At 39.9% G+C, this 14,709-nt stretch overlaps 1 protein-coding gene across 7 annotated transcripts in view; it reads right to left on the bottom strand.

The window, feature by feature from the left end:
- Window positions 1-10,373: 10,373 nt before the first annotated feature.
- The window catches only part of LOC107224814 (serine/threonine-protein kinase tricornered), a 121,798-nt gene continuing 117,462 nt past the window's right edge, over window positions 10,374-14,709 (bottom strand). For all 7 annotated transcript variants that reach the window (XM_046731663.1, XM_046731661.1, XM_046731662.1 and 4 more), the window contains one exon: window positions 10,374-14,646. In XM_046731663.1, the coding sequence (XP_046587619.1) occupies window positions 14,531-14,646 (116 nt within the window). In that variant the 3' untranslated portion in view covers window positions 10,374-14,530. The remainder of the gene's footprint in view (window positions 14,647-14,709) is intronic.

Genomic DNA, 14,709 nt, shown 5'->3' with positions numbered 1-14,709 from the left:
AGAAGCGGTAACCCAATCAACCCTTAACAACCAGATCCGCCTTGGGACATGCTCCGCGGAGCAACTAAACTCGTAAACTTGAAGAGTCGAGCTCAAAGGAAACTCAGTCGCTTACGCGCTTCTGATTTTTTAATTCTATTTTCTGGTATATATCGTTGATTGCGCATCCAACTGCGGGGATAGTCGACAATTTTTTTCGAGGGTTCCCATTGCCACGGTAATTCCGATTTTAGGGTGTGCGGAGTCAGCGCGAACGGGGGAGAAAAATATATTTACAAAATCCGGGCTCGACGCAAAATTTTATACAATTCGATACCGTCTTCGGAAACTTTCTTTCGATGCAAAACCTCGGCGACGCGTTTCTTTTTTCTTGCGTGTAGTTTTTTTCCTCCGATAATATATCGTTTTTTGAACGAATCTTTAAAAACGAATGGACAAAACAGGGTTTTCGAGAGAAAAAAAGGAACGAAACGTGTCTCCGGTTGTATACCGTGACTTCGAGCGATATACTGCGCACCCTTTTAAATTCTCGCGAGACGCGATACAGGATTTAAAGTTGGAAATTTCGAAAGAGCATGGGTACCTCTATACGGTTGGACGCACGTAGGTGCGCGTACACAATCCCGTTGTACTTTTTCGATTCATAGTTCATATATCAACCGCTTAGGAGAGGCGGCGACACACAAATACCAGCGGTATATCAAAGCCACGCAGTGCGCAGTCCATAGATAAAATATATTAACCCCCTGCGCCCGGGCAGCCGCGCGTAGGTTTCAAGATTTTGGGGACACTTCGTGAAATGACTTATGGTCGGCGGCGTGCTTTAAGATGCCTCGCCTCGCCTCGGCTCGCTTCGCCGTAACTTTCCTCTCCTTTCCTTTCCATATACCTACCTTGCTTTTCCTTTACTTCCATATCGTTACCTTACACATCGAACCCTTCGGGATTAAACCCCTCAATGCCCCGTGCGAAGCTGATATCTTTCACCTGGATCGGAGGAAAGTTTGTTGTTTGTAGCTCGCACGCAAGCATATGTACGTATATTATATAATAATACAAGTTCTGTTGTACATGTTTGAAAACTGTAAGTCAGGATCCGAGGTCGTATAGAATTTATTCATTGTGCGAGAGCATCGCTGACATCCGTATGTTCGTCCAAATGCTTGAAGGATTCACGATTCCTTCACATTCAAATTAGGATGATATACCATTGAGGGATATCTATACCTACTCCGTTTCGGAACGTAACGACCGGATAATAACAGTAACAATTCGGAAAATTGGTATTACTAAGCTGTCATCTCATTCTCAAACGGCCGGTACGTTTTCATTTCCGTCCAAATATACCTGCGAAGGTCCGGAATACCTTTTCTACGAAAGTTTGAAGTTGACCGCATATATAAATGTCTCGGCTTTTCTTTCAATTTTACAATACCTTCTACGGCACGAGCAGTTAAAACCGTAACAACTAACAATCCGATTCCGGCAATCCAGGTTCAGTCGAATGTATTGTTTTCAGAAATTCGTGTAGTAGAAAAATGAAAATTAATATCAGATCTAGGGAAATTTGAAGTTTGTAAAATCTTTTGCGATTTATAAATGACTGTCATTTACGGGGAGTACAAACAGGATTAGCAGAGCCTGCCACTAACGATCAAGACTGCCTGAAACTGGAAAGAACGGCGAAGCACTCAATAAAGATCTAACAAGTGCAAACAATAGGATCGGTTCAGCCCGCACAAACATCTGTGCGAGTGTTGATCGCCATTGCAGCTCATTTACGCGCTGCATTTCCGTCTCTACACTTATTATTAGACCCTGCAGTTTTTGGTTGAAGCTACAGATATAAAAGTTGGGGTCATTGGTGGACAAGGTCCAGAGGGATGTTGGCAATTCGCAGGGTTTTCGTTGAGATTCGATCTGCGGAGCAGGGTGAAAGGACGCCTGCGAGATAATCCAATAACTGAGCTGACTACCGCCCTTGCTCCGTCTTGCCCTTTTCCCTTTTGGGCTTTGCTTTTCGCGGTGCGGCGTTCCCTTGAACCCCTCGTTACAATTCATTACATTATATTAGACTACATTATACTTCAGCCCTCCAAACAACGCCACGAACAACCTTCTTTTACACAGCCCGAAACGCCAGTTACGCCCAGTTTTCCGTTCTATTTTGCCATCCAATATTGTTTCGAGCGTGCGTCAAACTTTGTTCGCCTCTGTTATTGGGGACAAAAATAATTTTACATTACAGCTACAGGGGTGCATATATCTCCGGTCTTCGGTTCCAACTATTTGAAACCTTATTAGAGATTCCGATCCCAATACTGAATTCGTAAAATTTCAACTTTTCGCAAAATCCAAAAAGAAAAGCTTTCGACCCTTAAGCATCCGTCAAGTATTCTTTTACCGGCGCGGCCCCCAATGAAAATTCTTTTCTTCTCATCTGATCCCGAATGTCAGTCTGATATGTATTAACTGCGCACACGTTACACATGCCTCTACGACGCATTATACGCGCAGAGCATCGTGGATGATTTACACTCGCGTAGGAGCTAGCCTATAAATAATAGGACAGAGTATAAGTTTAATATTCAGTAGCCTCTAATTTACAAGAAGTTATTAAATAAGGGCCTCGGGCTATTGACGGATCGTAATACCGATTTTCTTGGTGAACATTTGTCTTTTTTCAAAGAACATTTGTCCGGGGGCCGTAGTATGTAGTTAATATTCATTCGAATGGTAATCCACTTGTCGTTTAATTAATCCTTTAATTTTCTACAATTATAATCAAATATTTCTATCGTCGTCAAATAACACTCGATCACCGCCAACTATAAAATTACAACACCGATCTTATTGTTCATAAATTCTCAACCCGATTTCTAGACTATCGCCACCCCGACGATTATCATTGCAGTTAAACCGCGCAGTGACGCGTAACGTGAGAAAGTGACGACGTATCGTTGACGTAGCTCACAATCAGTGAACATTGCTCTGCGAGCGGTGCGCCCGATCATGCCTGCGGCCATTCCGAACGATCTCCTCACTACGATAACTATACCTATGTATGCAAAGCACCGCGGAGAGGCACGTGGTTGCATTATTTCCTATTTTTTCATGTGTGCACAGATTGGTTCGCTCGAGAGAACAAATCGGAACGCGTGCCGCAGATTTGGGGTGAGCTTAACCGTCCATATACATATATGTATAGATGTTTAATACCGTACGTAAAGTCCGGCGTGTATGGGGGTATTGGGTGCTGTACATGGTACAGAAAGTACATTGTGCCTATGCTGTGGTGAAGAAAATTGAGGAGAAAAAGATTTTAAGGAAACTTTTACACCAATTGTTACATGTATGTCAAATTCAGTACACCCGTGGTGAAATCAAAAAAAAAGAAGGAAAAAATCAAAGAACATCTTTAGTACTTAATCTATCAAAAATGTGTTAGCTGTAGGTATCATTTAAAATTTATGCACGATAGAAATGAACATAGCATACAGTGCTGACTGTACGGAGAAATTTCTTGACATAATTTTTAGTGAGTAATACTCAGAAATGGCCACTTCACACATTGTTGTAGCGTGCTTCGATTCATCACAGTATTACTCGAAGAAGTGTTAATCATTTTTACACATTCTTTAACAAGCACAAGTAATCAAAGATAAAAAAATAACATCAGAGTATAATTTCATTGATACGTCTAGAATTTTTCCTTCTTATATTTCCCGAAGGGTTGAAAAATACTGCATACAAATATATGTATACCAAAATACATGAAAATATTCCAGACTTTTGAGCTAGTATGTAAATTTGACTTACCTACCCTTGTACAACATCGAAGGTATCGTATGCTCAGGATCCTTGGTGCACGTAGTGATCATTAATCAACGTTCCAAACACACCGAAACGTTGATCAGTTATCCTTAGAGACGTGTACGTATGTACAAACATAACGAGATTGCGTGTCAGTGGAAAGCCTAGCCTTTCGCGCCTTCCTACACCGCGCATCTATAATCTAGGAACCCGGCGTCCGAAACTGCGAGAAGTGGAAACGTGTGAGTAGACGAGCCAGGTACACTATACGTAACGTTAACTGATTGTGAGCTCCGCCTGTAAGGTGTGTCTATAGGCATATGATGGGTGTGTGTAAATAGAGATGTACACACGCACGCCTATAACGTGTGTTCAGCCGAGTCCCTTCACCCCTAGTTGTTCCCGATGCTCTGAGGTGTTGAAGGAGGGCTCGCGACTAGCGTGAAAATCGCGCCCCTGATCACGCGTGACGAGCATCCCACACGCTAGTTTCCATTCCTCCATCCGCCGAGACCATCCATCCCCACTCACTCATCTAGCCGGAGTAGTAAGATATCCCGTATACATACAAATTCAGGATAGAGATCGTACAATGTATCTACGATATTGTTGTGGTTTCACGATTTGAATAAATCAGCATCCGTATGCGGGGATAGGATAAAAGGGTCGTTCTACGCTCCGGTGGAAAAGAAAATATGCAGGGTATGAAGAAAAAAAAAGGAAAAAATAAAAAAAACACGAGAAAAATTACCGGCAATCGACAGTAAAGTGATCGAAAAACTGGGACCCTCTATCAACAGGATTATGCTCCGGTATGTAAAGATCGAATAGAAATAACGAGTGACTGTAGCCGGGCTTATACGTATAAGCAGATATCCCAAGTTGCATCGCACAGTGTTTCGCCACGTGTCGCACACGTCGTGAATAAAACGCTCGAGTATAGTCAATTTCTCGGGGACACGTGTCCGTCTCTATGGATCCTGTACAGACACAATATGGTGCGAGGCGACGTGTCGCTGTGGCGATGCCGCGGTTGGAGGGTGCAGGGTGTTGCACAGGGTGAAATAGGAACGTAACGCCCACGCGAAAATAACTGTTGCAGTTCCCCGCCCCAGCCTCGCACCGATATTGTAACAAGCAACCCTTACTGACTCGGTCCAGACTCACCCGGCTCCGTTTGGGGTTGCACAATCGCGGCCTGATTGATAATTTATACGGTGCGTACAGGTTATTTGATTATCTGTCCCCTACTCGCCCCTCCATCCCCCCCGCGCTCTACACCCACGCTTCTCTTTTCTGCAGGTCTTTTGTTGACGGGGAGGATGAGAGAGAGAGCGAGAGAGAGAGAAAAAGGGAGGATAAAGTTGGCGGAACCGGACGACTCGCTAAAAACAATCGGGAACATCGCAACTCCCCTGGACACGTGTAACTGCGCGAATATCTTTCATCTACGAAGCTTCATTTGTGAATTGTAAATTGTTGAATTGGTTCAGTAAATGTCAACTCCTCGTTCAGTGGTCAAAGTTTGACGTAGGAAAAATTTGATCGCTTCAAAAAATGTCATAAGGCCTTATTCCAACAGAAGTTGATGTAAGCTTAAATAGAAAAATTGATCGAGAAAGCACAAGCGAAAGCACAAGAGAAATCTGTTCGTCGAATTCATCTACAACGTCTTGACAAGTAGGTACAATTTTTATCGAAACAATGATAAAACTAAGCAAAGGTGCCCACTGAAGCGTAACCAGGGATCATGGGGCGCCGGCGGGGATGAGGAAGAGAATGAGGAAATCGGGGTTGAATAGAGATGCGGGTTGGATCTATGCGGTGCAACGAGCAGCGATAAAATAGGGGCTGAACGCGTGATGACATAATTGGTATCATTCGAGATCTTCTTTTGAGGTCACCCTCCGGGCACGTATCCCTGAAACGCCCCGTTCTTTCCCCGTGCCTTTCACCCTTGCGGGACGCCTTTGCAACGCGGTGGTACATACCCATAACGCATGTGTAACACGCGTGGTACAACCCACGCAATTCGCGACAGCTCGGACGCAGCTTGTCACAATGAAGACGAATCATTCGAATGAGCACAGGCGGGTTCGCTGCCGTAATGAATAATCGCACTAGCCACGGTAAATTCTGTTTGGGAGATACGAAAACAGAGTCGATTCAATCTAACGAGATGCTAGCCGTAACTAAAAAAGTAGCTTAAAGGATACAATTTGGATTGTAAGGCATCTCGAGTAAGTCGATACCATTTTTCACTGGACCACTCGTTAATTATGAAACGTAGTATCGAGCACTTGGGATCCGCGATCTCAATATTAGGGCTTAAATTGCAATATTGTGTTTTCGTTTTAATTATACCCGGCATTCTTCTTCTCTTTTATCCGGATATATTGCAACTCCTTTGAACGTCATGTATTTTCAATTGAATAAACACAAAAGTGGTAGGAAGGAAGACCTACAGAATCCATTGCCTACTATTCCACTTGGGTTTCTTGTCAAAGTCGCGGTAACTTGTGGTTTGATCACCGAGTACCGAGGGCGAATGATTTCTGTTCTCCTTTTCTTCAAGAACTTTCTCGATGACCGACAATCCGATGTCGACGATCTCCTGCGACTTCTCCAACTCCGACATCGGCGGCTTCGCTTTGACGCCAGTCTTGATGAATTCGCACTTTGAACCCTCCTTGGCTGCTCGCGCCATGCTGGCAACTCTCAAGCCGATTGCTCGGCCCTTCATGTAAGCCTGCTCATGTCCGTCTATCCAGGATTCCGTCTTACCTTCGTTTTGCACCCTTTCCCGAGACAACGTGTTGTTCCGCTTGCGGCAACGAGTTGCGAATGCGTGGACGTTATACACGGCAGGGTCCATTATCGGTATCACATCATCTTTGTTGTACTTTTCATCGGAGACCAAAGACTCGGGAATTCGTTCACTGCTTTTGGCAGCAGTAGGCTCTATTTGTTCCAACGTCGACGGTGTCGAGGAACTCCCTGCCGTCATGCCGACGTCTTTTTCCAATCTCTGCGACGTTCCTCCTTGACGAACAGATGATGGTACTTGTTTTTTGGCCCAAGAACGATGCCCATATTTCGTCTCCCCAGAACGTGGGACTTGCGGTCCGACTGACGGAGAGATCGATGTACGAGTATATCGAGTTAGCGGCCCTCTAACGAAACTTGCTGGTTTTGCTCTTTGCTCCTTGGTCTTGAGCACTCCCAAAGTACTCGACGATGATCCCGGTCTTGGTTTTGGGCTCAAGGTAACCGGCGAATCCCCAAATATCGTATTTAACTCTATTTCTTCATCCTCTTCCGCCACAACCTCGGATACGGGAAGAGTAGCCGATTCTTTTCCGATCTTCGGTGCAGTAGGTTCGGGAATCTTGGAATTTAAAACCACTTGTACTCGGTTTGAAAACCTGCTCAGCCTTTCCGTGAGCTCGCTGCTCAACATTTCAGAGGAATTATCTTCATTATGCTTTTCCTCGTGCAGTTGGGATTCGTTCGTAAGCTTGGGCATGATCATGGGGGAACTGGGCTTGGGAAGTTTCGTTCTAAAACTGAAGGTTCTGTTCTTGGGATCGCTTTCATGTGGTGTACTAGTATGAAATTTTGGGGAGGGTCGAGCCGATGGTTTTTCAGAACATTTATCAGACCGTTTACTCAGTGACTTGTCATCTGAAACAGTGGCCGATATTTTCGAAACCGTTCTTTCCTCGGTTTTAGTAACCTGATCGTCAGGTTGCTTTTCCGGCTTAGTTTCAGCAGATCTTACTAACTGCGCTGCTTTTCCGGCGATAAATGAATTTCTGTTTATCCGAGGTAGCGGCGCTTTGCTTAGAGCACTGGACTTCGACTTCTCTGAAGATGCTGCAATTGTAACCGTTGTCTTTACAACTCCCGTGGTGTTGAACTTTGACCCACGATTACTACAAGATACTTTTGACCTCGCTTGACCTTTCGGGTTACAGTCTCTTTGGTTCCCAGACTGAGAGTCTTTCGATGTCTCTGGATCGTTATTTCGAAATTCCTGATCACTACCCGTCATGATTTCCGTCTTGGGTACTTCTTCGCCGGGATTCATCCTTTCCTTTGCATTCTGACCGTTGAGGAGAACTTTCACACCTCTGGAACACGTTGGAAGCCTCGACTTGTTAACACCTCGAGAATAAGACGAAAATTCTGAGATCTTGGAGATTTCTAGCTGCCTCGAGCAATTCGACAGACTGTCTTTATCGACAGCTCGATTAACGCACTTCTTCGTTCCATTGTGGAGCGATACCTCGGATGGCACTTTCAATTGCTTCGTCGGCGGGATGGTTTGAGATCTTGTTCCAGATTTCGTTAAGCTCGTTTTGGGTTTTCTTTCAATGGTGCTGGAAATCGTTGATCTAGTTTTTGGCTCCAGTGTATAAGAAGTAATGTCCGAAGGTGATTTTATTGATGTCCTGTTACTTTCACTGTATTTCACAGACATCCATGTTCGTGTAGAGCCTGGTTTTGCCTTCTGTTGGTCTTTACAAACTTCCAGGGTTTTTCTTTCATAACTCGGGTTGCGTGAGTCCTTAGTGTCGCCATTTTTTAAAACACTTTCGTTCTTCTTCACCTTTGTTGAACTCCATGGAACCGGTTTACTTCGCTTTTGCGACTTGCATGCCGGGGTGATCTACAAGAAAATGTTTCGCATTATATGACTCAACTATGTCACGGTAGTACGAGTTATCGTTGAGATGATACTCGAGACATATGAACATTGTACTACTGACGTTTTCTCTTTGATTTTCCTGTCCGCCAGAAGGATTTGTAGTTTTTTCGACCTTAGTTTGACATCGAGGTAGCTGCGAAACGTTAGAAGGCTTTCGAGCATGCGGAATGATCTTTTGCGTCGAGTCACTACGTCCGGAGATCACATCGTGTTCTTTGGCAACTTTTAATCCAATTCCAGATGTGCGGGCGTCACAGCCGGTATCAAATAATTCAACGATTTTTCCACCGGTAGAATATTTCTCTGAACCATCACCCAAATCGTCGACGAAGAAGAACAAAGGATTCTGGCTGAACGCATTCATTTTGTAAGTCAATCACGATCAAACGATTTTCTGTGAATTATTTCTTGACGTTAATACTGAGGAAGACTGATCAATATATGCCGTTTAATCGTTCCAGGATTTTTCGAGACTTCTTTCACAGGCTGAGAAGGGTTAGGTGCGATGAAACAAGGGACTGCGATCTTGTTACACGCCTCGTATATTGCACGTTTTAATTTTCGCGTCATTGCAAATATTTCTGTGATTGTAATTGATGTATGATTTTGCATTAACAGGAATTTTGGGATAAAAAAATCTGTGCCAAAAGTTATCACATAGCTATGGCATCTTGCATGGGGTGCATTTGAATATATACGTACCTATACGTATGACATATGGTAATGTACTAGACTTTTGTTTTTCAAACTGCACCCCCTATAGTTCATCGTCGTAGTGCAACCTAAAACAGAATCATAATAATTTCGGTTATCGGAGATTACACAGATTGTAAAGTTGTTTTTTTTTGTTTTTTTTTTCAATAAAATCTGATCACGAAGTATCGGAAGCGCAGTTACCGTAGCCAGTATCAGCGCACACGTAATTATCAACTGTAGTCATTCCTACGCGATGAGTCGAGTTGCCAATGATACTCTTCAAGGGAAGTCGGTAGAGTAGAATATCAGAATGGTAAGGATCCATATGCTGTCTGTACGTGGCTTGTTACCTGATGTTGTTACCAAACGGACTGAAAATTAGACAAGTATTAGAAGATGATGTCCTTTTGATAAATACAAATAATTGTGCACGACAGGTGTCTGGCAATTTTGATATTTAATTGGAAGTAGATCAACTATTGACAGATGGTGACGTTTAAAGGCTTTCCATCAATGTATAAAGCTGAACGCGTTTTGAGCGTTGGAACATTTATGGTACAGAAGAGATATTAAACGTATCGGATTCTATCTCAATGTAATTGAGGCTGGAAATGGTTAATCATTTGCGTAAACCCAGAATCAGTTCTTCGATCGAGATCTACTGTTGAAGATGATAGACAATGTCGTACAGTAAATTTTCAGTTAACAAATTTCATTATTTATTTACAATGCAGTATACACGGCTTCCGTGATACCAGAGTATTAGTCGCATACCTTCGAAACTTAGTTCTGAAGGCTGCTTGTTTCGCGTTGTAATTTTGTAGAGAGCGCTACAAAATTAGACATGAAAAACCTTACGTTGCTTATGGTCAAACGTTAAACCCTATGCAATAATTACAAATATTTATTTGATTCGATATACCAAAGCCTTGATGTATTCATACATGCACACTAATGGGTATGTTGAATCGTTAAGAGATGCACAAACAGGATAGAAGGGTGAAATCCGTAATGGTTAATGAAATGAACAGTATCTGCAAGAGTAGTAAAACCCAACCAAAAGGGACGCACGATTAAAATAAAAAACAATTTATTAACGACATAATTACAATAGTATATTTTTGCATATGGAAAGCAATTTTTTTTTCTTCTCTTTATACATTGGTTTCTCATAATGTTTTTTTTTTTTTATTTTTTTTTACTTCTTTCCTTCTTCAATAATAATATTAATTCTTTAATTTAATCACAAGCCTACTATGAAATTGTTGCATTCACTTGTCATTTTGCGTGTATGTGTGTGTTTTTATTCTTTGTGTGTTAATAAACAACTATTAAGAGATATTGGTTTACGAATAATTAATTTAAACCGCCGTTAATTAGAGACATGGCAACACCCGATTATCAAGTTCTCTTTAGGAAATCGTTTTTCAAAACATACCTACGCGAAAAATTCAGTTTGTAATTGAATTGATATTCAAGATACGCCACAACGCCGGTCACCATGTATAATAACAAATCATTACATTTTTAATACAATCGTTACAATTTCTACTTAAAACTATTCAAATCCAGCTAACAAAAATCAACTAAATTACTGTACAAAATAAGGACAAGAAAAAAATAGGGTTCCACTCGTGTATTTGGGTTTACATAGTATTGTTGTCGGGACTGTCGGATTCAAAATTCAGCAATATTTTTGTAACAGTTTCCTTTTTCTTTAGTTTTGTTTTATATAAATAACGGGAATAAAATTTGATTCACTTCATTTTGCCCGTGCACAGATCATTATTCAAACTGCAAATAAATATTGAAAGGTTGATGAAAAATTGCTTAACTAGTTGATCAACTTTGTATCACATGTTAAGAAGTTCGTTTTAAACCGCTTAAAAGCTTCACGTGCAAAATTAGTAACGAGAGCAGCTTCAAATCTGTGTTCGATAATTTTTAAATCTGGAAACTTTTACAAAATAAAGTCAATAGAAAATCTATTGCAGTTAGAATTTAAAATTGCCGTTTTCACGTTCTCGTACGTTAATTTAATATTGAATAGTGTTTCTCAAAATTGGGCAGAAGCGATCTGAATTTTGAATCTCAACTTGACGAACGTCACAAAAGTTTCGAACTCAAACAAGATATTCTATTAGAGATATTGAAACTGGGGATCCTGTATTTATAAACATCGTATTAATCGTGTCCTCCGATTAAAGAGACGCCGAACGCCGTTAGGAATAATAATTAAAATGAAAACTGAATCTAACTATAACAATAATAGCCAGAGTCAGCAAAGAGAGATCTATCATGGTGTTAAATTTAATAGTAGTAAATTAGTAAACTAATTATTATTAATATAATAATAAAAGAATGCGGCGAGGAGCGCGATTTTAACTGTCACATTGATATTTGTATGCTTATATAAATATGTGGTTGTACATAAATATGTGTATATATACATACATATATACATGCACATATATATGCGTGTATTGTATATACACATGTGTGCATAAAAAAAAATACCGTACGTTTATGAACACACCTGTAAGATGATTTACGTGAAGCATTGTTTAGGTATGTTATGATGAATAATAATTGAACGATTGGATTATTAAACTGCTTAATATTGTTAATACGTAACATTTAGTCGATTCGTTATTATGTACAGTGTACACCAAGAAGAGTCATTGTATGTAATCTAGTTCCTTTTTATCTTGATATTACGTGTTTACGTAAACGTCTGATATAAATACATAGATTGCCAGTAGTACCTATATATTCAATAAATAAATAATGTTCACTGATTATAACCTACATGTATGTATGTTCAAAATTTCATTCCGACATCATTTACGCTGTAATTCTCTTTTCACCTTAATCTCGAAAGTATTCGTATTCGTAATCATAATATTTATTCGTTACACTGCTTCCAGGGCACCAAAATTTGCTGTATTAAAGGCATCTTGTGGCTATTGTATTTAATTAAGAGAAAATTTTTACTTTTTTTTTTTTTTAAATTACGTTGCAGCTATCATTTTTATTTGTATTTATGTCAAGTAATCGTTTCGATTTTTGTTTAGTTTTAAATTAATGGCATGGACGTTAGCATCTGTAATCAACAGCGAAATATCATTAATATAAATATGTATATGTATATGTATTAAATAGTTTATCAGCCGTTCATTTAACACATTGGCATATTCACATGTTCTTTTTCCACCCGTTAATATGTTCGCAGTAACTAACATCAAGCTTGCTACAAGGAGATTCTCAGAAGCAGGTAAGCACATTGCAATTTTTGAAGGTAAATGTGTTGAACAACAACCTATGTTTTGCACTACATAGATTTGGATTATAATTTATTTTGTTCAATGCAGAAAATATGTAGCTCTCTCTCATTTTATTTAATGTCAGATATCCTTTTTTATACATTTAAAATATTTACTTTATTCTAAGTATCCATTTTTTTTTTTCTCAACCACGCATACGCCGGAACTCGATAGTTTATGATTTATTGGACACACTATGCAATTCGTAACAAACTGATTTCTCATCCTAGTATTCATACGATGGTTAGCTATACGCAAACACCTCGTAAACTTATGCAGTATTGTCGATCAAACACCATTATTGATTATTACTGCCTGCTGTAATATAATAAACTTATTATTATTTATTATAAATATCATCTACTACTATTATGAGGTGCCCTGGATAGCAACAGCATCTTTGTTACGGTTGTACCGACTCATAAATGATAACATTCCGTGTTCGTTTTAAAAATACGTTCGGTAAAGCATATGTAAATATGCTATGCCGATGTGCTTGTTAAATTTTTGCAACTGCTTTTCTCACATTTTTATCTTTACCGTCCTTTTATTATCCAAAAACGTCTGTTTTCATAATAACCATGAATATTAATATTATTATCTCTTACTGTTATTGTTAATATTTATTGTTTCTCATTTATTTGGCTCGTCTAAACGTACTGATGTTGCGCCCCGTGTCACGTGTGTTAGGAACCTTATTAAGGCAGCGAAGGAGCCCTGAATTTATCATTTCTTTTCATCTTAACTGCTCACTTGTAAAGTTACTCATTTCGTTCTCAACTTCCGTCTTTTTTGTTAATTGAGAGATTAATTTTTATTTTTATTTTCAAAACGAACATTGCCAAGTTCAAAGAGTTTCTATTCAATGAACAGGAATAAGAACCAAAATCATAGTTGCCTGAGAAACAATACTACAAGTCATTTTTAGCTCTATCTTTTATTGTGACCAAATTGTTATTTCGAAAATTGCTCATCTTGCTGCTGCTTCATGTTCATTCGCAGGTGTCTTAATTCTTCAGACCATCAACTATCAGCGTCGTAAAAATTATTTGTCAATAGAATAGCAACGATATATCGCATAATATCGTCAACTGATTCAAAACGCATCATATATTAGCAACGTACTAACGCGAGTTATATACATTTCTCGTACTAATGCGCACGCGTAATTTGCACACGAAGATTATACCAAGCTTAGTAAAAGTTGCAAAATCGAACTTTTCATAATTCAAATTTAAACATTTATCCGTGCATGTCTTTCAAGATTTTTTATTCAATAGGGAAAAGAAATAAAAGAGCGAGAAAAGCCGTGTTTGATAACTAGCAAGAAATCCAACAATTTTTTTCTTTTTTTTTTTTTCCATTTAGACAAAACTTTTTGCCGCGATTGATAAACTTCTATCAAAAGTCAGCCGCTTTCGCCCGCGCATACCAATTGGAATTTTCTCAATATCTCGTTAGTACGGTTGTGATTTGTAAATACCTTCCTTACTTTTGACGATATCCTACCCTAAATCATTGGGTTTTTAAATTCTTAGTATCCAATCCAGACGTAACCCCAACGCATGCTCATAATCAGATCTTTTGTACTTAACGTCGTTCCTCGATATCCGAACAACTGTTTCATGTCTTCATTCCGATTAAATGAATAGCCTCATATTTCACGCCGACATATTAACCAGAAATCATCATCGTCATCATCATCGTTCATCTCTGTATTCTGCAGAGTCTCTGAAAATTTTCATTGCAGACCTCAGTTATAACCAAAGTCTATTATCCAAAGTGACGACTTTCACTCCCCTGTGAGGTGATGATAACGGTTATGACGGTGGTGGTGATGGTGGTGGTGGTGGTGGTGGTGGTGGTGGTGGTGATGGTGGTGATGGTGCTGAGGTGAATTGTGATTATGGTGCACCAGTACCGGATCAATCGATCCACCGCTTTGTGTTTGGTGGTTGACAGTCGAGCACGGGTTAATCGAGGCTTGCTATTTCTTGGTCGGGGTACCTCTCTGAGTCAGACCCTCGAATCGTTTGAAAGTGTAATTGATAAATACCCAGTCCTTGTATATCACCTCCCCATCTTGCGGCAGCGGTGCTGACGCTAAACACATTAGAAAGGTAATCAGTGAAAAATTTCTTTTCTTTCAAAGAAAAGTATATTTTA

This window comes from Neodiprion lecontei, chromosome 2, assembly GCF_021901455.1.
Source record: "Neodiprion lecontei isolate iyNeoLeco1 chromosome 2, iyNeoLeco1.1, whole genome shotgun sequence".
NCBI classification, from domain to species: domain Eukaryota; kingdom Metazoa; phylum Arthropoda; class Insecta; order Hymenoptera; family Diprionidae; genus Neodiprion; species Neodiprion lecontei.
Note: the sequence above shows the minus strand (reverse complement) of the source record. Positions and strands in the feature narration are given on the sequence as shown.